This window comes from Hippopotamus amphibius, chromosome 2 (assembly GCF_030028045.1).
Source record: "Hippopotamus amphibius kiboko isolate mHipAmp2 chromosome 2, mHipAmp2.hap2, whole genome shotgun sequence".
Taxonomy (NCBI): domain Eukaryota; kingdom Metazoa; phylum Chordata; class Mammalia; order Artiodactyla; family Hippopotamidae; genus Hippopotamus; species Hippopotamus amphibius.
Window position 1 is genome coordinate 184,842,967 of NC_080187.1, and position 22,708 is coordinate 184,865,674.

The 22,708-nt window shown below is 39.8% G+C and overlaps 1 protein-coding gene across 2 annotated transcripts in view; it reads left to right on the forward strand.

Annotated features, from left to right (window-relative positions):
- Window positions 1–17,203, forward strand: part of CHP1 (calcineurin like EF-hand protein 1) — a 41,028-nt gene extending 23,825 nt beyond the window's left edge. For both annotated transcript variants that reach the window (XM_057724605.1, XM_057724606.1), the window contains 4 exons: window positions 786–913; window positions 10,741–10,802; window positions 15,001–15,123; window positions 15,273–17,203. In XM_057724605.1, coding sequence (XP_057580588.1) covers window positions 786–913; window positions 10,741–10,802; window positions 15,001–15,123; window positions 15,273–15,326 — 367 coding nt within the window. In that variant the 3' untranslated portion in view covers window positions 15,327–17,203. The remainder of the gene's footprint in view (window positions 1–785; window positions 914–10,740; window positions 10,803–15,000; window positions 15,124–15,272) is intronic.
- The last annotated feature ends 5,505 nt before the right edge of the window (window positions 17,204–22,708 follow it).

Below are 22,708 nucleotides of genomic sequence, written 5' to 3' on the forward strand. Positions count from 1 at the left end.
TTATGAGGGAATAATAAAACCATGATACAACCACACAATTATTATGCAGATGGTTAAAATGTTTCAAAGTGTTTATATTGATTGGAGACATACCTAAAAATTTTTTAAAAAGCAGGCTACAAAATTATCTATGCAGTATATTTACAATTATCCAAAAGTATAGAAAAATTACTGGAAGATATATTAACAATGATTGTAATTGGTTGGTAGAACTGGGAGTGGTATTTTTCTTTCTACTTTTCTTTTTGTCAAATTTCCAAAAATGTATTTATTGCTTCTATAACTATATAAACTTTATTTCAAAAGCAGCTTTTACATAACATGCCTTAAGCTTAAAATATCACTAGGTATATGTAACTGCAGGGGAGACATGGGAGGCAGTTAGGGAGATATTGTGTTGAAATGACTAATTTGGTGTTTGCTGCAGAGTCTGAAGCAGTGAGTTCAAGTTCGGGCTTGTCTGATAGCATAGCCCTGCTGCTACTCAAAATCCTCTTTGGTAAAAGAGATATAAGTAAATTCAGTAGGTAACTGACTCTGGTAAGTCCTGTTACCTCTCTAAGGCTGGTTAATCATTTATAAGAATAGTAATACCTACCTTACAAGGTTGTGGCAAGACTTAACTGAAGATATTTTATGAGCCCTAAAGTACCATGCACATGGAAAGAGACCTAACATTAAATGGACTTCCAGGCCACTCTAGCTATAACTGTTAATGTATTGAATTCATAAGAAATAATCACCTTAATTGACATGATGTTCTTTTTGTTATCTTTCCTGATTAGAGAGGACCAGGTAAACTTCCGTGGATTCATGAGAACCTTGGCTCATTTCCGACCCATTGAGGATAATGAAAAGAGCAAAGATGTGAATGGACCAGAACCACTCAACAGCCGAAGCAACAAACTGCACTGTAAGGAGATAAGGTCTTCTGGCTTAAAATACTTGCTTTTCATGTCTTACAAATCATTTATTTACTTATTCATTCATTGAACAAGCCTTTACTCAAACATTGTGGTTAAGAGCTCAGACCCTGGAGCTAAACTGGCTGGATTTGAATCCCAGCTCTGCCGCTTTTTGACCCTGTGACTTTAGGCAAGTTACTAAAAGTCTTTGGGCCTCAATTTCCTTTTCTGTAAAATGGAATATTAGGAAGGTTGAGAAGATTTAACGACTTGTCAAGTACTTCAGACAGTGCCTGGCAATAAGAGTTAGCTGCTAATATAGCCTGTGTGCCAGGCACTGTGGTAAGTGCAAGAGTGACAACAGTGAAAAAGACCCAGTCTGCCTTAGAATTTGATAGATACTGGGGTGTGACTTAAGTAGGGGTAGACAGGTAGATCGATGCAAGATTTAATTTTTTTTTTTTTTTTTTTTTTTGGCTTCGTTGGTTCTTCATTGCTGTGCACGGGCTTTCTCTAGTTGCAGCAAGCAGGGGCTACTCTTTGTTGAGATGTATGGGCTTCTTATTGTGGTGGCTTCTCTTATTGTGGAGCACAGGCTCTGGGAGCTCGGGCTTCAGTAGTTGCAGCACATGAGCTCAATAGTTGTGACTCACGGGCTCTAGAGCACAGGCTTAGTAGTTGTGGTGCATGGGCTTAGTTGCTCTGCAGCATGTGGGATCTCCCCAGACCAGGGATAGAACCCATGTCCCCTGCGTTGGCAGGCGAATTCTTAACCACTATGCCACCAGGGACATCCCTTGGGATTTAACTTTTGTCCCCATGCCTCTTGCCTCCTTTCCTTGATTACTTGTTAGATTTCCCTCTGCCCTTTGTTAGTTCATGTATGATATTGCCTAATCCCTTACAATACTTCTCTAAGAAATTAAAATTGAATTTCTCTTTTCATTCAACACAAGTTGAAACTGAAATTGTATTGAATTAGGGACTTCCCTCGTGGTCCAGTGGTTCAGACTCCACGCTTCCACTGCAGGGAGCATGCATTCAATCCCTGGTTAGGGAACTAAGATCCTTCATGCTGCATGGTGCAACCAAAAAGAAAATAGAAAGAAAGAAATTGTATTGAACTGATTGAGCCCAAGCTTCTTTTACTAGGGTGCACAAATGAAGTCTGTGAAGCCACAGGATAAATGGGGCCCATCAAGTTTTTACTGGATGATTTAAAGAAAAATTAAAAGGCTTATTAATATTGAAACAAATGTAGATAAACTATAGAATATAATGCCAAATTTACATACATTTGAAAGATAGTATATGAGACTTAAAATTTTAACTCATAATGCTCGGACCATATCCCCAGATGTCCCTTGCTATAAGAGTATAAGTTCACTCCTCTGTTAGTATTTCAGGTAAAGAGTTTGAGAAGTACTGAAATATGTTTTGCTGTATAAGCCAGGGAAGATTTTTGAACCAAAATAATAAAACACTGCTCTTCTTTACTACAAGCTTGTATACCTTAATGAAGAGCAGAAGACTTAACAAACAAACTGAACATAGAAGAAAATAGAATTCTAATGAATTGTTCTCAAATTTATTGGATACTTTATGTTTATTAGTGAATCTCACTTTCTCTTTCAAGACTAAATATTTGAGACAAAGCCTGTGTCTTAATGTTTTATGAGTCTTAGCATATATTTAGTATGTTTGCCTGATGCTGGCATTAATGTAATAGAAACTTTCTTATTCAATGTTGTCAGGCAAGGAGTTGATCAACAATTGAAAAAGTCGGCTATGGCATAGAATCATAGAAAAGGATACATGGTTTGACATTTTAATTTACCTTAAAATATTTAAAAACACATTCACTGGCCAATCTTTGGATGTAGGACCAATTCTTTTGTTTTGTTTCGTTTTAGTAAAGCTCTGCTGATGGGAGTTGTATGACGTTTTTGCATAGGACACATCTATAATGTATAGTCTAAGGTTTCTGGTTGCACTTTCTTTTCAGTGGAAAGAGAGCTTAAAGGTACTCGTAAAGCATTCTGAGAATAGACTCTTCCTGGCGTTTACATTGTTTCCTTGATCTTTTACAGTTGTCCCTCCACAGGTACTTTAGCAACAATTTGGTGGGGTTTTTTTTTTCCTGTGACTTAATTTTGAGTCTTTCAAAAGCAGTCAGTGTAATTTTCATTTAAAAAATAACTTTCTTTTCACACGTTTCATTTCTTATTAAATTATATAGTTCTATGAAAAGTACAGATAGCACAGTTCTAGGACAGTTGACATACCTGATTCTTGGTAAGCATTCAACTCAGTGGGTAGAGCAGACACTCCAGGGTCGCCCATTGGCTACAGGTATGCAGTGTGCTGCCATACCAGCTGCACCGATCTGGAGGAGGAGGGAGAGCATGTGTGAATCCAGTGAGTTGGTGAAGGAGATGACAGTTCAGAAACATTCTGTGCTCTATGAAATTATGCTTGCTTTTCTAATCCAGGATTAGAGGAGGCTTTAAAGGTTGTCAGGTGTAACACAGACCTGTTAACCTGAATTCCCTCTACAGTGTGAGCTCTACTTTTTTCAAGTCATGAACTACCTTGGCAGTTTGGTGAATCCTGTTGACCCCATCTCGTAATGTTTGTGAATGCATAAAATGAAATCCATAGGATTATAAAGGAAACCAATTATATTGAAATACAGTGAACAAAATGTTAAAACAACTTAGTGATACAGTAATAGAGGTGCTTCTTTATTATACACTAAATAACAGGATGTGACATTGGAGCCCTGTGGCTGTGGAGCAGCTCTGTATCTTGAATGTGGTGGTGGTTACATGAAACTACATAGGTGATAAAATTGCATAGAACTACACACACATGCACATATACACATGGTGAGATCCGAATAAATTCTGTGGATTATACCACTGTCCGTTTCCTGGTTTTGATGGTGTGTTATACTTATGCAAGATGTTACCATCAGGAGAGGCTGGGGTGAAGCGTATATGCAAAGTCTTGAGGAGATATTTGTACACCCATATTCATGGTGGCATTATTCACAATAGCTAAAACAAGAAAGTAACTCAAGTGTACATCAGTGAGTGAATGAATAGCAAATTCATTAATTCACATTGACCCTAAAGAAAATATTCCAAGTAGCATTAGCAGATTTGATAGTTACTTAGTGTGTCAGTGAGGATGCCTTCAGCTGATTCAGCTGACTTCAACAGTAGGGAGATGTATTATCTCACTTTACAAGTGAGGTGGGGCAAGCATCAGGGTTGGTGGTGTTATCAAGGACCCGGTTTTTCCTGTTACTCTGCTCTGCCGTCCCTAGGGTCTGTTTCATCCAAAGGCATGGCTCCTCGTGGTCACATGATGGCTTTCAGTGGCAATTGGCTATGTTTCCCTATTCATATCTGATAGTGGGGAGAGAAAGACAGAGACAGAGAGACAGAATGCCCCCTGAAGCCATTGATGAGCTTCTTTTAGGATGGAAGAAGGCCTGAATGCCTCAGAAATGGCAAACTTGAGGGCAAGATAGAATAAATGCTGTGCAAGTTATCCATGGTTTCTACCATTACTTTAGTCTTGACTTTCAAATCAACTTTTACAAAGAAAACTGAACATGAATTAGAATTCTGTTGCACTCTGTATGTTAGGATGACATTCATGTAAGTAGACCAGTGAAACCAAAGCTACAGAGGAGTCCTGGATGTCTTCTTCTCTGTCTGTATATTGGTTTTCTCTCAGTTTCCCACAGAGCTGTGGAAGCAGCAAGATGGCACTTCTTGTCGTAGACCAAGAGCAACTGAACATCATACACCTAGCAACACGTTTGCCACTAAGGCAAATTTGTTTATAATCCATCTTCCTCAGAGAATAGTCTCTTCAGGAACTATGAGAGCATGCTTTGTCTTATTTTTTATGCCACAGTGAAAGAATGTCAAGGACAATCAGCAAGGCTGAACTGTACCTATGTAGGCACAGGCCGAAGGACACATAGTACTACTGCTCTGTGTCTCCCAGGAATGGTTCCTTATTGTTCTCCTCTTCAGGTCAGTGAGGTTATAAAGTCTTCTGTGGAAGGTACACCCCATCTTAGAATGCTCCGGGGCATGGTAAGCTTCCTTTTTGATGTTCTAATTGTCCTCTTAAATAGTTCAGGGTTTTTATAACACAATGAACAATGAGGTATCACCTCACACTGGTTAGAATGGGCATCATCAGAAAATCTACAAACAGTAAATGCTGGAGAGGATGTGGAGAAAAGGGAACCCTCTTGCCCTGTTGGTGGGAATGTAAATTGATACAGCCACTATGGAGAACAGTATGGAGGTTCCTTGCAAAACTAAAGACAGAGTTACTATATGACCCAGCAACCCCACTGCTGGACATATACCCAGAGAACACCAAAATTAAAAAAGGCACATGCACTCCAATGTTCATTGCAGCATTATTTACAATAGCCAGGACATGGAAGCAACCTAAATGTCCATCAACAGAAGAATGGATAAAAAAGATGTGGTATATATCTACAACGGAATATTACTCAGCTGTAAAAAGCAATGAAACTGGGACATTTGTAGAGACATGGATGGACCTAGAGACTGTCATACAGAGTGCAGTGAGTCAGAAAGAGAAAAACAAATATCGTATACTAACACATATATGCGGAATATAGAAAAATGGTACAAATCAACCAGTTTGCAAGGCAGAAATAGAGACACAGATGTAGAGAACAAACATATGGACACCAAGTGAGGAAAGTGGGGAGGGTTGGGGAGGAATGAATTGGAAGATTGGGATATCAAATTGTACACTCTAAATATATGTAGCTTATTGTATGTTAACTGTATCTCAATAAAAGTTCTTAAAAAAAACACATAATGAGTAATGTGGGAAATAAGTCTGCATGGAGATATTTTATATGGATGATGAGGAATATTGATGAAGTGGAGTTTGGGAGAATAGCCAGGAAGAAACTGAGCAGTGTTATTCACAACAGCCAAAAGGTGGGAGCAACCCAAGTGTCTATAAACAGATGAGTGGATACACAAAATGTGATACATACATAGAATGCGATATCATAAATTTACTTATGCTAAATAACAATAAGCCAAACACGAAAGGGTGACTATTATTTGATTCCCCCTATATGAGGTTCCTAGAGTAGTCAAATTCATAGAAAGTTGCCAGGGCCTAGAGGCAGGGGGGAATGGGGAGTTATTGTTTAATGGGTCAAAATTTCAACTGGGGAAGATGAAAAAGTTCTGGAGATGGATGGTGGTGATGGTTACACAACACTGTGAAAGTACTCAACTGTACACTTAAATTTTATGTTTATTTTACTACAGTTTTGTTTTTTTAAGAAGTAACTGTGATTAAAAGGTAAAGGTTTGACTGATATCGTTCATTTGCTCTTTCATTAAGCAAATGTCTGAGCAACTGCTGTATGCCAGACACTGTTTTAGGCCCAGGATACAGTGATGCATAAATCAGGTAAGGTCTTTGCTTTCAGACAGCTTATGATCTAATAAGGGAGACAGACTATATGGAAAAAGACAAATGAATAAACAGGATTTGTGATCATGGCAAGTTCTGTGAAGGAAATGAATAAGGTGAGATGAGAAAGTGATGGGGGCGGAGGGGGGGGGGCTTTAGAATGAGTGGTCAGGGAAACCTCTCTGAGGAGTTGAAACTCTAGCTAAGAATGAGTGAACCATGCCAAGAATAGGAGAAAAGCGCTCTATGCAGAGGGGACAACTGTTGTAAAGGTCCTTGGGTAGAAATGAGTGCTCAGTGTTCAGAGAACAAAGAAGCATTATCAAGAAAGAAGTGAGTAGTAGGAGAGGAGGGCAGAGAGGTGATGGCAGGTAGATGACACTGATTGAGCTCTTCCTGTGGGTTAGGCACTGTTTGAAGTGCCTTTTGTGTGCTAACTCATTTAGTCCTCACAACCCTATGAGGTGGATTCTATTACTCTCATTTTGCACTTCTTGGGCAACTGAGCACAAAGAGATTAAGTAACTTGCTCATGTAGACATAGTAAGCTGTCAGAGGCAGGACTCAGCAGAGCCAGAGTCTTTTTTTTTTTTTTAACCAATGAAGTGTTTTCATTTTTTTTAATACATCTTTATTGGTGTATAATTGCTTTACAGTGTTGTGTTAGTTTCTGCTGTGCAACAAAGTGAGTCAGCTACATGTATACATATATCCCCATATCCCCTCCCTCTTGAGCCTCCCTCCCACCCTCCCTAGTCCACCCAGAGAGGTCATAATAAAGCACCGAGCTGATCTCCCTGCGCTATGCAGCAGCTTCCCTAGTGGTAGGAATAAAGACGTAGACATAGAGAACTGACTTGAGGACACCTGGGGGGAAGGGGAGGCTGTGACGCAGTGAGTGTATATATGCACTGACATATATACAGAGCCAGAGTCTTAACCCCTGTACTGTATTGCTTTGCTGTCAATATCAGGAACTCAGAGGAAGGGTCCAAGCTGGAGATGCGCATTTGGGAGTCATCAGCATTCAAAGCCTTAGGACTGGAGATGAGAGACTACAGCTCTGGAGACAGGAGAGTCCAAGTCTCCTGGGCTGAGAATGGGGGGTAAAGCAAGTGGTGGAGAGGAACGAGAGAGAAGCAAACAAAATGGCTCAGTCATTTGGCATTTGACCATTCATTCTCTCTGGGAAAAGGCTGGTTCTGCTGGTTCAGGACCAAAGCTGATTGACAGGAATCCAAGTCAGTGCTACAGTTTTTTCTGAGGGTCCTGTCATGTGATTGCTCTCATTACGCCTCTGCTGGTATCTTAGTCTGCTCAGGCTGCTATAACAGAATATCATAGACTGGGTGACTTAAGCAGACATTTCTCACCGTTCCGGGGCCTGGACTCAGATCAGGGTGCCAGCATGGTCGGGTTCTTGGTAGGGGGCCCTCTTCTGGTTCACAGTCTTCTTGCTGTATTCTCACATGGGGAGGGAGGTGGAGACAGAAACAGAGAGGGATAAAGAGATCTCCTGTCTCCTCTTTAATTACTAAAATGCCTAAAAAGGGCATTAATCCCATCACGAGGGCCTCACCCTCATGACCTAATCTAACCCTAATTACTTCCCACAGATTCCACCACCTAATAGCATCACATCGGGGTTATGGTTCCAATGTAGGAATTTTGGGGGGACACAAACATTCAGTCCATGGCAGCTAGGTTTTAAAAATTAGCTTCTCAGGTTTCTGTAAGTACTTTGGCAGAAAGGGATGTAAGTGTTTATTACAGTTACCCAATTAAGAAATTCAGAAACAGATATTTATGGGTTATATAGCAAACAGATTTCCATCCCAAAATCATCCTAAAGATTCTTTAGTAAATAACACATTTTATGGTATTTTAGAAAGACAACAGCATATGCCAGAGAGAGAGAGAGTGAGTGTGTGTGTGTGTGTTTAGTTTGTGAAATATATATTTTTTCCATTCATCTGTTTTATTTTTATTTTAAATTGGACAGTAGTTGATTTACAATGTTGTGTTAGTTTCAAGTGTACAGCAAAGTGGTTCAGTTATACATATACCTATTCTTTTTCAAATTGGAAATATATTAAACACACATTCCTTTAGGAACACTTATCATGCTTGTCACCTTCGCCTTGGAATCCAAACCTCCTAAGCATATAAAATCTCAAATTATGTAAAGATAGTTACTCAACTAACCAAATTAAAGAAAGCAGACTAACCTCAGAGAAAGCCTCTCCTAGTTACTCCCTCTTCCAGAATTTTAGTATGTACCTTACGGAAAGTAAATTAGATTTTTCTAAAACTTTTACTTTGACTTTTAGTGGACTCAGCACACACACACACACACACACACACACACACACACACCCCACCCTGATACACACACACTTTTTTTTCTTTTTCTGGAAGCAAGAGGTGATGTTGAAACTTTTAAATATTCATCCATGTTCTCATGCCCTTGTACCTAGTATTAGCTCTGCCTGGAATGCCACCCTTCCTTCATCAGATTTTTGTTTGTCTTTCAAGACCTTGTTCAAATGTTACTCGAACCAGAAAAGCACATATGCTTTGTTCCCTGGTATTGCATATATATGATGGCACTTAGACTGTGTTAAAGTGCGCAGTGTGTGTTGCTCTCCTCTACTAGATTGTGAGTTCCAAGGACCAGATCTAAATCTGTGCATCTTGATAATCTAAAGCAGTGGATTTGGGCCTTTTAGTATTTGCAGTAGCTACTGAAACCAAAGATCTTAGTGACATACTGAAAGTTATTCAAAGCCTTAAAACGACGGTATATTCAGCTATAATTATAAGGAAGTCACTTCCTCAGTGTGATTTGTCACGGTGCCTATCAAATCATCCAGTGTTATCACACTATTCACTTGGTGGCCATTCAGGAAAATGGCGCTGTCTGAATGATTTTTGCTCTTCTGAATTCTCTCTCTCAGATATCCTAGTTTCTAAAACACTTAGCTATTGTTAAAGAGAGAGAAGCATGAGAAAGCCCGGACATCATCAAATTCTTGGCATTTCATTTGAAACTGAAGTTCTTTACCTTCAGAACTCTCAAGTAATAGAGGATGATTTGAAATTTGATATGAATTTGCCGAAGTGGTCATTTTTCCAGAGTAGTACTTTGTGCATCAGCTGTTTGGTGCCTGTATGGCTCCTGTCGTCGGCTCCACCTGAGTGTGGTGCGCAGTAGACTTGACGGGCTATGTGAGATGGCCTGACTGACAGAAGTGCTTATGGGTTTTGGATTTTTTTTTTTTTTTTTTGACACTCGAAGTTAAGAAAAAGGACATTTGACTTAGTAAGTTTTTTTTTTTAGAAACTCTCTTTTTCTTTTTTCTTTTTTTAATTAATTAATTTATTTATGGGCTGTGTGGGTCTTCGTTGCTGCATATGGGCTTTCTCTGGTTGCTGAGAGTGGGGGCTACTCTTCATTGTGGTGCATGGGCTCCTCATTGCTGTGGCTCCTCTTGTTGTGGAGCACAGGCTCTAGGCGCGTGGGCTTCAGTAGTCGTGGCACATGGGCTCAATAGTTGTGGCTCACAGGCTCTAGAGCACAGGCTCAATAGTTGTGGCGCACGGGCTTAGTTGCTCCGAGGCATGTGGGATCTTCCTGGAGTGGAGATCCAACCCCTGTCCCCTGCATTGGCAGGTGGATTTTTTTTTTTAATTTATTTATTTATTTTATTTATTTATTGGCTGCTTTGGGTCTTCGTTGCTGCACATGGGCTTTCTCTAGTTGCTGCGAGCAGGGGCTACTTTTCATTGTGGTGCGCAGGCTCCTCATTGTAGTGTCTTCTCTTGTTGTGGAGCACAGGCCCTAGGCTCGTGGGCTTCAATAGTTGCAGCACATGGGCTCAATAGTTGTGGCTCACGGGCTCTAGAGCACAGGGTCAATAGTTGTGGCGCACAGGCTTAGTTGCTCCGTGGCATGTGGAATCTTCCCAGGGCAGGGCTCGAACCCGTGTCCCCTGCATTGGCAGGCGGATTCTTCACCACTGTGCCACCTAGGAAGTCCAGCAGGTGGATTCTTAACCACTGCGCCACCTGGGAAGCCCTCGACTTAGTAAGTTTTTTGATTCATCTGATGAAGGGCCGTATTTCATCCAAGCTAAGACGCCATCAATTATGAGATGCATTTCAATTTCTTAAATGTTGCAATGTCTTTAAAAGCTCTACAAGTAATGGCAGTTGCTCTTAGAAAAACTATTAATTCATTGTCAGTTTTCTGTCTGGTGTCCTTTATACATTTAGTTTCTTGAGAAGGGGCAGAACACTATTGAATTTCCACTAAATTCTTATTTTTTCTTACCAGTTGCTTTTCGACTGTATGACTTGGATAAAGATGACAAGATCTCCCGTGATGAGCTGTTACAGGTATGTGGGAGAGCCGCCATGCACACGGATAACTTGTGTCTGGGCCCTGCTGGCTTATTCTTGTTGGTAGGAATTGTTCTTTCCTTCAGTAAGCATTTATGTAACACCTGCTGTATGCAGAGTCCTGTCCTAGATATAAAGCAGAGCAGATGACCTGGGGAAATTTGAAATGGCTCCTTAAGTTCTCACAGATGTCTCCACTATTTAAAAGGTAACTGCATGTCTTTTAAGTGCAGACTGGCACTAAAATATGTGAGATGGTTTAGATTTAGATAGTTCAGTTATTGTCAAATCAGCTTATTGGTAATTCTGATGACACGTAGGTAAATGCTGCTGTTTCGTATGTCCTTAGGCCTGATGTAAGAGTCAAGGAACTGCTGCTGGGACAGGATATGCTGAGCCACTGTTCCCTGTCCTTTGTTGCTCCCCGTAGTCAATTCTCTGTCCTAATAGCAGTGACTGGCATTTCATCCTATTAGCATGGCCCTTCTCTTTTTCTCTGCTCCCTCTTTCCTAAATACAAGTTTAAGCGGGGAGAAAATTCTCCTTTTTTCTTTTCTGCTTTTAATATTTATGAATCTTGAGGGACTTTCCTGGAGGTCCATTGGTTAAGAATCCATGCTTCCACTGCAGGGAGCACGGGTTCGATCCCTTTTTAGGGAACTAAGATCCCACATGCTGCGTGGTGGAGCCAAAAAGGAAGGAAGGGAGGGAGGGAGAAAATATCTATTCCTAATAATTAAAGGTAGTTTTAAAAAATGTTTATGAATCCTGAGGACCCTAGGAGGCTAACACATTTGGGAATTTCCATGGGGAGATTTCTCTATTTCAAGGTAAAGCTAAAAAGTAAAGTGGTTTCTGTCTACCCTAAAGTAAGTCTGAACTCATTGCCTTGAGAAGTCTTCTAAGCTGAGATTAAGGACCAACCCAGGGTATTCCTACATTTCTGTGTATAAGTAAAAACCAAAACAGCCTGCAGGTCAATGATAGTGTCCTCTCTTTTTGAACTGGGGACATCTTTCTTCAGTAAGAAGAATTTACTTTATTTAAAATTGCTACATATGGACTTCAGAGTTCTAAAGAGAAAAAATAGAGGTAATCACTCCATAGTTGCATATTTTTATCCTCTGGCCCAGATCTAGCTACCAGAAAGATATTTTTTGGAGTGGAAGGTTGATTTTTCTATTATTAGGATAAAAAAGCCTGTGGCAGGGAGTGGGGAGGAGGTCATATGGCCAGAGTACCAGTCAATGACTAGAGTGTTCCTCAGGCCTGAAGTGGCTTTAGGACAAATGTGTTCATGGATTGTTGAGGTGTCAGAGAACTAATTTTATCCTAGCAACAAGAGGATTTGAACATTTTACCAAAGTTTACAAAGGTTACTTTTCTAGACACTGCCATTTCTAAAACATTTGGTAATATGCAGTTCTTAATTATTCAGTGGATGTTAAGAAGTTTGTGCTTGGGACTTCCCTGCCAGTCCAGTGGTTAAGACTCTGTGCTTCCACTGCAGAGGGCACAGGGTTTGATCCCTGGTCAGGGAACTGAGATCCCGCATGCTGTGCTGCATGGCCAAAAAAAAAAAAGTTTGTGCTAAGTTTGTCATAAGGAAAGGCTAAGTGGTCATATTTTCCTAGTATGATTTTTATAAAATGTTCTAGTTGGGGTATATCCTAGTGGTCCAGTGGTTAGGACTCCACACCTTCAGGTTCAGGTTCAATCCCTGATCAGGGAACTAAGATCCCACAAGCTGTGCAGCATGGCATAGCATGGCATAAAATTAAATTAAAATAAAATAAAATAAAAATTTCTGGTTGAACTCTTAGGGGCAATGGATATGTTTATTACCTTGATTGGGATGATGGTTTTACAAGTGTGTGCATATGTCAGAGCTTGTCAGATTGTACATTTTAAATGGTACACTTTATATCAATTATACTTTGATAAAGATAGTTGCTATACTCATTTTATGAGGCTGGCATAACTTGGACATGAAAACTTTGTAAATACTGTAATAAGAAAATTACAGTGCTGTCTCTTTCACTCACACAGATGTAAAAATCCAAAACAAATCATTAACACATCAAATCCAGCGGTATATAAAAAGGATACTATATTATAGCCAAGGTGGCTTTATACCAGGAATTCAAAGTTGGCTTAAAATTAGAAAACCAATCAATAGTATTTCTCCACGTTAACAGATTAAAGAAGAAAAGTTGAATGATCTTTTTGATAGAATTTTGATAAAATTCATCATCCATTCATGATTTTTTATGGTAGCAATGTTGACTTTTTTTTTTTTAATTTTTAAATTTTTATTGGCGTATAGTTGATTTACAGTGTTGTGTTAGTTTCTGCTATACAGCAAAGTGCATCAGTATACATACACATATATCCACTCTTTTTTGGATTCCTTTCCTGTATAAGTCATTGCAGAGTATTGACTAGAATTCCCTGTGCTATACAGCAGGTCCTTACTAGCTATCTATTTTATATATAGAAGTATGTTTATGTCAATCCCAATCTCCCAATTTATCCCTTGCCCCATTCCTAATTCTTTTTGAAAGTCTTAGAAAAATAGAGGCGAGAATTTTCTTAAACTGATAAAGGGTGTATGCAAAAAACCTCACCACACATTAAAAAATAGTAATAATAAAAGTTCCATTTGCTTATAAACTTCTGACTGGAACCAAAAGTGACATCGTGGAGAGGTGGAAAGAGCACTGACTGAGTATGGAGGCCTGGGCAGAGGGCTTGGGCCTCTGGCTGTTGGGACCTGTGTCCAGGCACTTTTGGACCTTTATGTCCTCATTGACACCTGGATGAGTGATTTTTAAGACACCACCACTCCTCTCCCCACCCCACTGTACACACACAGCACACACACAATTCAGTTCTGTAATTCTAAAAATGAAACACTTCAGAGAATAATTGGACTGGGACCTAAAGAAGCTGCTGTTTGAGGGTAGATTTGTCTAGTTGGCCACACAGAGTCAGGGAAGATGGCAAATGGCTTGGCCATTTAATATTTTTGCTAGCATTGACTCTTTTTATTTATCCGTCAGTTTGTATACATTTCTACCCAAATGTACAACTTCAATTTTCAAGAATTGACTTGTGCGTCAGAGGAGAGGGGGGAACAGTGTTGATATAAATCAATATTTCGGCTCTTTTCTTTCTTTTTCAGAATATCCAACTATATTCTTTTAAAAATCTATTTCAGGAGATTGGGGAAGGATATAAAGGAATGGGGAAAGGGAGTCCTGTGAACATCTAGGCTAGAAGACCTCGATTTCCTGGGGTAAAGCTCAGCTCTTACCTGTTGAAAACAGGTGGTTGACTAGAGCAACACAAGGCATCATAAAAGCACCCTGTCCCCCATTTCAAATTATCTAAGAGTCATGTCATTAGAGTTGCTTGTTTTGCTTAAAGTAGCAATTTTCAATGTATTTTGACACCCTAAAGATGTTAGCAGAATAAGTGGGGAGCAGGCAGTTTCTTTGTTACATTTGAGAACAAATTTGTTGAAACAATTTAATTCTCTTTTCTACAGTTCTCTCCGCCCCTTAAATATGCTTTTCATTTTTCTAAAAGGGGGATTTAGTATTTAACCCTTCAAGGATCTTTATGTTTCTTGACCATACTTTAGGAATAGCTGGGCTAATCTAATGCACTGCCTCAGAGAGAACTGCATTCAGGTGAGATTCCAGAAAGCCCTACCAAACTGACCTAAACCTGTAAGAGACTAGTTTGCCTCATGCAACTATCCCTCAAGAAGCCTGGGGATAGATTGTCCAGGTTGGTACAGTACCTAAATGACGTCCAAGAACCAGGCTGCTTCTTGCTCTGGCATCCATAGCACATTTGACTTTCACTTCACAGTCCCAGGACGGCTGCTGTACCACTCAGCATCATATCTACATTTTGGGCAGGAAGAATGGGGAGGACCAAAATGCAAAGGACTTTCCCTGAAATGAGGCTTTGCCTTCCTATTCAATGACCTTGCCAGAGAGTTCTGCTCACATCATTGTCTAGAATGGCCTAGATGAGAAGATAAGGGTTTCAGCTTTTTGGCCTATCATATATATTTGAGGACATCAAAAGAAAAGAGGGTGGAGGTGGCTTTTATCTTTAATTTTAGTAGAAGGGTCCTCCTGACCCCCAAGTCTCCAGTAATTCTTGGCTGTTGGTCTTGCAGGTGCTACGCATGATGGTCGGAGTGAATATCTCAGATGAGCAGCTGGGCAGCATCGCAGACAGGACCATCCAGGAGGCTGATCAGGATGGGGATAGCGCCATATCTTTCACAGAATTTGTTAAGGTGAGTCACTTACCTCTTGGTTTGGAAAAGTTAAATCCTACTACACAGGAGGGAGGGAGAAAATCATTATTCAGATAAAAGCTTGAGACAGTATCTCCTGTTGTGACCTTCATAACTGTAGTTGGGTTTGTTTTTGTTTCTTGTAACAGGTTTTGGAGAAAGTGGACGTAGAACAGAAAATGAGCATCCGATTTCTTCACTAAAGGACTGAGACCAAACTGTTCCTTGCTTTCTAGTATTTAAGAACTGGAACTTGAAAGTCCTCCTGTCCACCAGCCCCACCTCCATCCCATCGTTTCCCTTCTCCCAAAGTACTACTGCTGTTGCATGACAACCCCAAATATGTTCTGTCAACACAAACCTGCCTTTGGTGTATAAACAGGGCATTACAGAATGGTACCTCCAGTCTAATTCTGTTCAGTATCATTCACCGGATATCTCCATTTCTAAATATCATCTCCCCCTGTTCTGCTGCTGAATGCCACGTGTCCCTCCAGTCTGAGAAGGTGAAAAGGAATCAGGCCAAGAACCAGCCAGCTCTTTGACTGGATGTGGACCGTAGCCATGCTGCCTTCCCCCCAGCTCGGCTCTGGCATGCTCCTTCATCCTTTTTTATGTGTCCTTTGCTTCCTGTTTCTCTTTCACACAATCTATCATTCACTTACTCTTTCAGGCTCCCTGCTTTTTATTAAGCTTCAATCCCCTCTGTTCTACTTGGCACCCCAAGCTATGCCTGTTAAATGTATTTCTGACTTGGCAGTATAGCTCAGTGGTCTGGCAGTTTTTAATCTACATTTACTCTTAAAGGGGTCTCTGGAATGTTGCCTCTCCAGGAGCTTTTCAGTCAACACTTCTCTCAGAAGAATGTCTTGACCATCTCTGGGTCTCCTCTACTCTGTCACCAAAGGGCTGTTGATTGGAGATGTTCTTGAAAGATAAGAGATGTAGAGACAAGAGGCTCGCTTAGGTCGCTCTACCTCTGGCCTCTGATTCTCAACATACATACCTACATGGCTGCTCTTGTTAGTAGTGTTGACTCTCCAGAAATTAGCCGTATGCCTGCAGGCTTGCTTAGTTTGGATGCTGTCACCACCAGAATGGCTGCTCTGAGAGTATGCTTGGGGTCTTTCTCATGGCTGTTTGAACAAGGAGGCTGAGCACCCTAAAAGTATTCCCACCTCTGCAGCATGATTTATGCCTCAGTGTTATGTGCCCTGGAATGTTTTTCACTTCACATTTCCAAGTAGAAAGATAAGTGCCGAACTTATCCTGGTCCACAAGATTTAAAGAGTGTCCTCAGTGTCTTGAGGTTTTGCACAAAATTCTCTATGAATTTTACACCTGGCACATGTTAATGCTAGAAGCCATAGTCAGCTCCTAGTACAGGTCCAGAGCATTGAATGTATCATATCATTAGCTACCTGGTTACAATGACTTCCTAGCTCCTCTTTAGACCACTGCTAATCCCTTAAGAACAAGGGCTCTGGCACCGGTGGCACAACCTGAGGTGGCATTGTAGGCCTTTGCATGAACCAGAGCAACTTCTCTGCCTAAGTCAGCTTAGTATAGACCTCATCGAATCAGGCTGTTGTCATCCTAACATCTGTCTCTATGAGTCTTTTCATCCATACATCTGTCCTTGGCTGATTTTCTCTGACTCATTGCTTGCTTGCTTGTTTCCTTGCTTTGGAAGGCTATCACAATACTTTGGGAAGGGAATTGCTTAAAAACAAAACAAAACAAAACACTGCAAAGGGATTGGGAAGAGTGGGGAGAAAGAGCGGCCAGGCTGGATGACTCAAGCATAAATGACTGAGGAATTCTTGGTGAAGTATCAGTCTGACTTCATGATCAAGTGATGTAATATAGGAATTGTATAAAAGGGAAGAATTATCTGACACTGGTCTGTTAGAGAGGTACTTCAGAGGCTCCTTGACCTGCGTATTTAAAGTTCCTAAGATTATGGCTTTTTCCTCCTTTTGGCTGTATAGCAAACTGTTTTAATCCACAGTTGTGCCTTATTGTTCCATTAAAATTGTATTCTTTGATCCATCAATAAATACTCGTGGTTAAAACAAAATAACTTGGTTGATTTTGTCCCCGTGTTTTACAAGAATTTTACATAACTCAGTCCCCTTCTTCAAGTTTGAAATCACATTGTGTCTCCTTTACTTAGGTTTATGTCTGTGCTTTCAAATGCATCTCTTGGAACGTAATAGGAACATGACATGAGATTCTATCCACTTTTATATCTGCTGCTGCCTGGACATATGTGGTGGGAGCATTCATCTAGGGGCCAGCACTGTGTGGCACTAGGCATGGCTTTGACAGCCTCAGCCACTTCCTGCTTATTCCAGGTAGGATTCTATTTCCTGTTCTTGACTTCCTGATTCCTTAAATGTAGAAGAGGTCTAAAGTAGGGTATCTGTCTATTGCTTGTTAAGTTGTCCACCCCCTCATGTGTGTACAGTCTCAATGACATATTGTACTCAGGTATTATTACATGGTTTTTCACATCTTCAGGTTTCAGTCTGCTCTGTAGGGTATGAGTATCTCTTCTTATTTTAAGGTTTAGTTCCGTGCCAAAGGACTCAAAGTAGTAATAGCTGGAGTCAGTCCTATAAATTCTAACACAGTACTCTCTTCTTTTCCCATCCCTCTGCCTCAAAAGTCCATTCAAAATGACTTGCACTGTTTCAGCTTTGCTTCACTTTGAGTATAATTTTAGGATTTGAAGAAAGTGAGAAACAGATGGAGTGACCATGGCGTCGGTTTGGGAGGAACCTTAATGTTACTGGCCATGGCCATAGGTATACCAGTCTGTGACTAAAATAAAACATAATTGATACTGTGAAATAAATTTTTAAGAACGTTACAACATTACCTGCAGGTTGAAGAGAATCCCCATAACTGATTTTATTTCCCTTGCTCCCTTCTGGTCTACCCATGCATTACATATTTTTAACATAAATGAAACATAACATGAGATTATATCAGCATTTAGAAATTAACATATTGTAATATTTCCCCATGTTAACTGTTCTTCCTGTTTATATTAATGGTTACATAATATTTTACCAACTTGATGTAGTATTTACTTAACCAGTACCTTAGTTTTATTACTACCCTTTTATTTTTTTGGCCGCACTACATGGTATGTGAGATCTTCCCCGACCAGGGATCAAACCTGGTCCCCCTGCAGTGGAAGCGCAGAGTCCTAACCACTGGACAACTAGCAAAGTCCCATTACTTTACTTGCTTATTGTTTCCAATTTTATGTTACACAATAATGATACAATGAATGCCTTTCTGAATATAACTCTTTTTTCTTTGAAAAAATTATATAGGAATGGGATTACTAGAGAAAACTTCAGGCACCTACTTACAGCTTTTGATAGGCTTCAAGAGAATGCCAGAAGCAATCAAATTACTCTCCTTTACATTCAGTGTTCTTTTTAGAATGTTCTTCATGGTGACCTATTTTTTTCAAACTGGTTTTAGAGTCATGTCAAATTTTGTATTTAAAATACTATTAGAATAGATTGTCTTAATTGGGATTTAGAGCAGGTATTTACTGTAGAGGTGCCTCATGGAGGACTGTCTTTACAAACCAGATATTTATTCTGTTCCCCAAACACTGAAAGCAGAATTGCTTGGAAGGAAGTCATCATTACTGGACTGAAATTCCCTAAATTCACATTCCTTTGGCTGAGCTTTGAGTCAACAAGTGATTCAGCTGAAGATGGCTGGTATTTGCCAGTACAGACCCATTTAACATCTAGCTTACTAGAAACTCCAATTTAGAGATTTTTGTTTTCTTTTCCTCTACGCCAAGCAGTGATGAGAGATATACCCAGTAAATTTGTGAGGTACTGCAGGCTGTTTCCTCACAGGTCTGGGAGGGAGCAAATAGCAATGAAGAGTCTTGTGTCTTTTAAGATGAAGTAAGTAGGAAATTCCCTGGTTGTCCAGTGGTTAGGACTTGGCACTTCTGGAGTAAGTAACTGGCCTGACATCTTTACCTAAGGTATAAGCTGATCAAGGACATGGTCTTGAGATGCCAAGACTCAGTTTTCTTCTCTAAGCTCTTAAGTCTCTAAGCACCAGATTCTGATCTGTCATCAAAACTAGCAAGGCTGTTTATTTGGAGGCATGGTCCTGACACTTCCCACCACCCTTTGCAGTCTATTCAAGAACTGAATGGACTTCCTAGGTGGCGCAGTAGTTAAGAATCTGCCTGCTGACACAGGGGACACGGGTTCAAGCCCTGCTCTGGGAATATTCCACATGCTGTGAAGCAACTAAGCCCGTGTGCCACAACTATTGAGCCTGTGCTCTAGAGCCCGTGAGCCACAACTATTGAGCCCATGTGCCTCAACTATTGAAGCCCATGTGCCTAGAGCCTGTGCTTGGCAACAAGAGAAGCCACTACAATGAGGAGCCCACGTACCACAATGAAGAGTAGCCCTGGCTCTCAGCAACTAGAGAAAGCCCGTGTACAGCAATGAAGACCCAACACAGCCAATAAGTAAAAATAAATAAATAAATTTATTTTTAAAAAAACAAAAAGAACTGAAGCAAGTAGGTGAATTGTTATATCAAGTACCTGAATGTGGCTGGAGAAATCAGAATTGATCAAAGAAGGTCTCTGGGCTACACAGTAGATATCAAGCACCATTAACCAGAGTTTGTGTTTGATTCACAAGAAAATCTTGTATTCCCTAAAACACACACACAGACACACACACACAGACACACACACACATTATTTCTTTAGAAACAATTCTGATAAATTGTAATAAACTTGGTGATTTGATCATCCAGCTCGTAACAAATTGGAAGTAGTTAAATTAACAGGCACTACTAGAAACTGGTATGTTGATAAACAAGAAAGGCAGCTGACAAAGGAGGAGACAATATGAAAAACCAGGTAACAGTAGACATTCTAGTGTAGACCAGGTAATCCTAAGCAGTTCATTAAACCTGAAGGCATTTGAACAACATCTGTGTATAGAAAAGATCTCAAGTCATAAGGAAAATGTCTAAAATGTACTGGTGCTTATAGGTAAGCTTCCGTAAAATAGAAGTTTACTTAGATGAAACATCCCTGATAATTCTAAAAAATTAAGTATCATTACATGTAATTCAGGCTTTACCTGATCTGTGTAACTTGAAACTATTTGTCCTGGTCGAGCTCAGTTATTCCTGCCTGGTTTTTCCTTTTCCTTTTCCACATCTTTTTCCTTATCATTTTGTAGAAAGACATGGTTGATGGCGACTTCAACTGGTGGCATGGCTCAAACATTATCTGCAAACAACCTTATGGACTGAAGAGAAAAAGCATTATTCTCCATGACACTGTATTTCTTGGGGGTAGGTGTTATCTTTTCTTTGTCAACTCGGGAATAGCAGATTTCTAGCTGTTATTGAAGTATTCTCTGCAGGATGTCTGTGGGGAGAAGGCTGCCGTGGAGACCTTTAATATTTTATGAAACATTTTCTCAGAACTGACTCTATCTCTGTATAAGAACTTTCAACTTAAGCAGAATGCATATGCTGTACTGTAAATGATTTTGTGCTGCATCCTACCTCCTCCTGGCAGATGTGGAGCTGGAATCACAAACCTGGGGTAGCATACAATGTGTGTTTGTAAAGGGACTCTGTATTGTGTGAGCTCCTCCCCTGTGCCCATGAAATTAGGGGCAATTCTGGTAGCTCTGTAATCACAGAGACATCATAGATGTTGGGAGACAGAGAACAAAAAGAGGCAGATACTAGCAAAGTTTGCAAAAGGGGAAAAGGGCAAAGTTCAGAATTGATCCACTCATTTGTTGGACATTATTCCTTAGCAGAATTTTAGAATAAGTCATTACATGGTTGTGAAGACAAGAATTTGATGATCACCAGGATGCTGATGTTTTTGGTAAAGAATTAAGTATGCCAAATCCCTCTCATTTATTTCAGTTTTATTAAATTTGTGTGTCAGATCAATGAAATAGGCAGTGTGTTGTTTGCATGTGACTGGGTCTCTCATAGTATTCATAAGGTTAAGATGGAGAAAACTGGTTTGGATTACAGTTGATATATTTGAAGATGATAGTTGAATAACCATACACCAAGAATCTAAAAGATCAGTATCAACAGTCTTGAAAAAGAGGTACAGAATTGGAATCACACTTCCCAATTTCAAAATTTACTTACTAAAAAGCTACAGTAATCAAGACATGAGGATAGACTATAGAACAATGGGCTAGAATCATGAGTCTAGAAATAAATCCTCACATTTATGGTTAATTGATCTTTAACAAGGATGCTGAAGCCAATCAATAGGGGAAACAATAGTCTTTCTATACAACTGGGGCAATTGGATATCCTTACGCAAAAGAATGAAGTTGGACCCCTACCTCACACCATATGCAAACAACAACAACAAAAATGACTTAAAAAATGTATCAAAGACTTAAATGAAAGAGCTAAAGTTATAACACTTATAGAAGAAAACATAGGCGTAAATCTTCATGACCTTGGGTCAGGCAGTGGTTTCTTAAATATGATACCAAAAGCATATTCAACAAAATAAAAAATAAACTGCACATTATCAAAATTTAAAACTTTTGAGACTTCCCTGGTGGTCCAGTGGTTAAGACTGTGCTTCCACTGCAGGGGGCATGAGTTCTATCCCTGATCAGAGAACTAAGATCCTGCAGGCCACATGGTGTGGCCCCCAAAAAAATTTTTTTTAACTTTTGTGGTTCAAAAGAGACCATCAAGAAAATGAAAAGATAATTTATAGAGTGGCAGAAGATATTTGCAAATCATATTCTGATAAGGGACTTGTACATTTTATAAATTTCAACTCAATAATAAAAAGACAATCCAATTATGGAACCCTTAGGCACTGTTGGTGGGAATGCAAGATGGTAGAGCCACTGTGGAAAACAGTATGGCTGTTCCTCAAAAAATTAAAAATAGAATTACCATATGATCCAGAAATTCCACTTTTGGGTATAAACCCAAAAGAATTGAAAGCAGGATCTTTTCTTTTGTTTTTAATTACTGTGGCATCCAGTTTCTATTCACAAAGAAAAAGCTCCAGTCCATCTTTTAACTTTTTTAAAAAATTCCTGACATTACAGAACTGAACTGAAATGTATTAATATTCCACTCTTACATTTCCGTGACAAACAAACAAACAAAAATCCATGAGCCACCCAGCAATCCCACTACTGGGCATATACCCAGAGAAAACCATAATTCAAAAAGACACATGCACCCCAATATTCATTGCAGCACTGTTTACAATAGCCAGGTCATGGAAGCAGCCTAAATGTCCATCAGTGATGAATGGATAAAGAAGATGTGGTACATACATACAATGGAATATTACTCGACCATAAAAAGGAAGGACATTGGGACATTTGTAGAGACACGGATGGACCTAGAGACTGTCATACAGAGTGAAGTAAGTCAGAAAGAGAAAAATATCGTATAGTAACGCATATATGTGGAATCTAGAAAAATGGTACAGATCAACTGATTTGCAAGGCAGAAGTAGAGACATAGATGTAGAAAACAAACATATGGA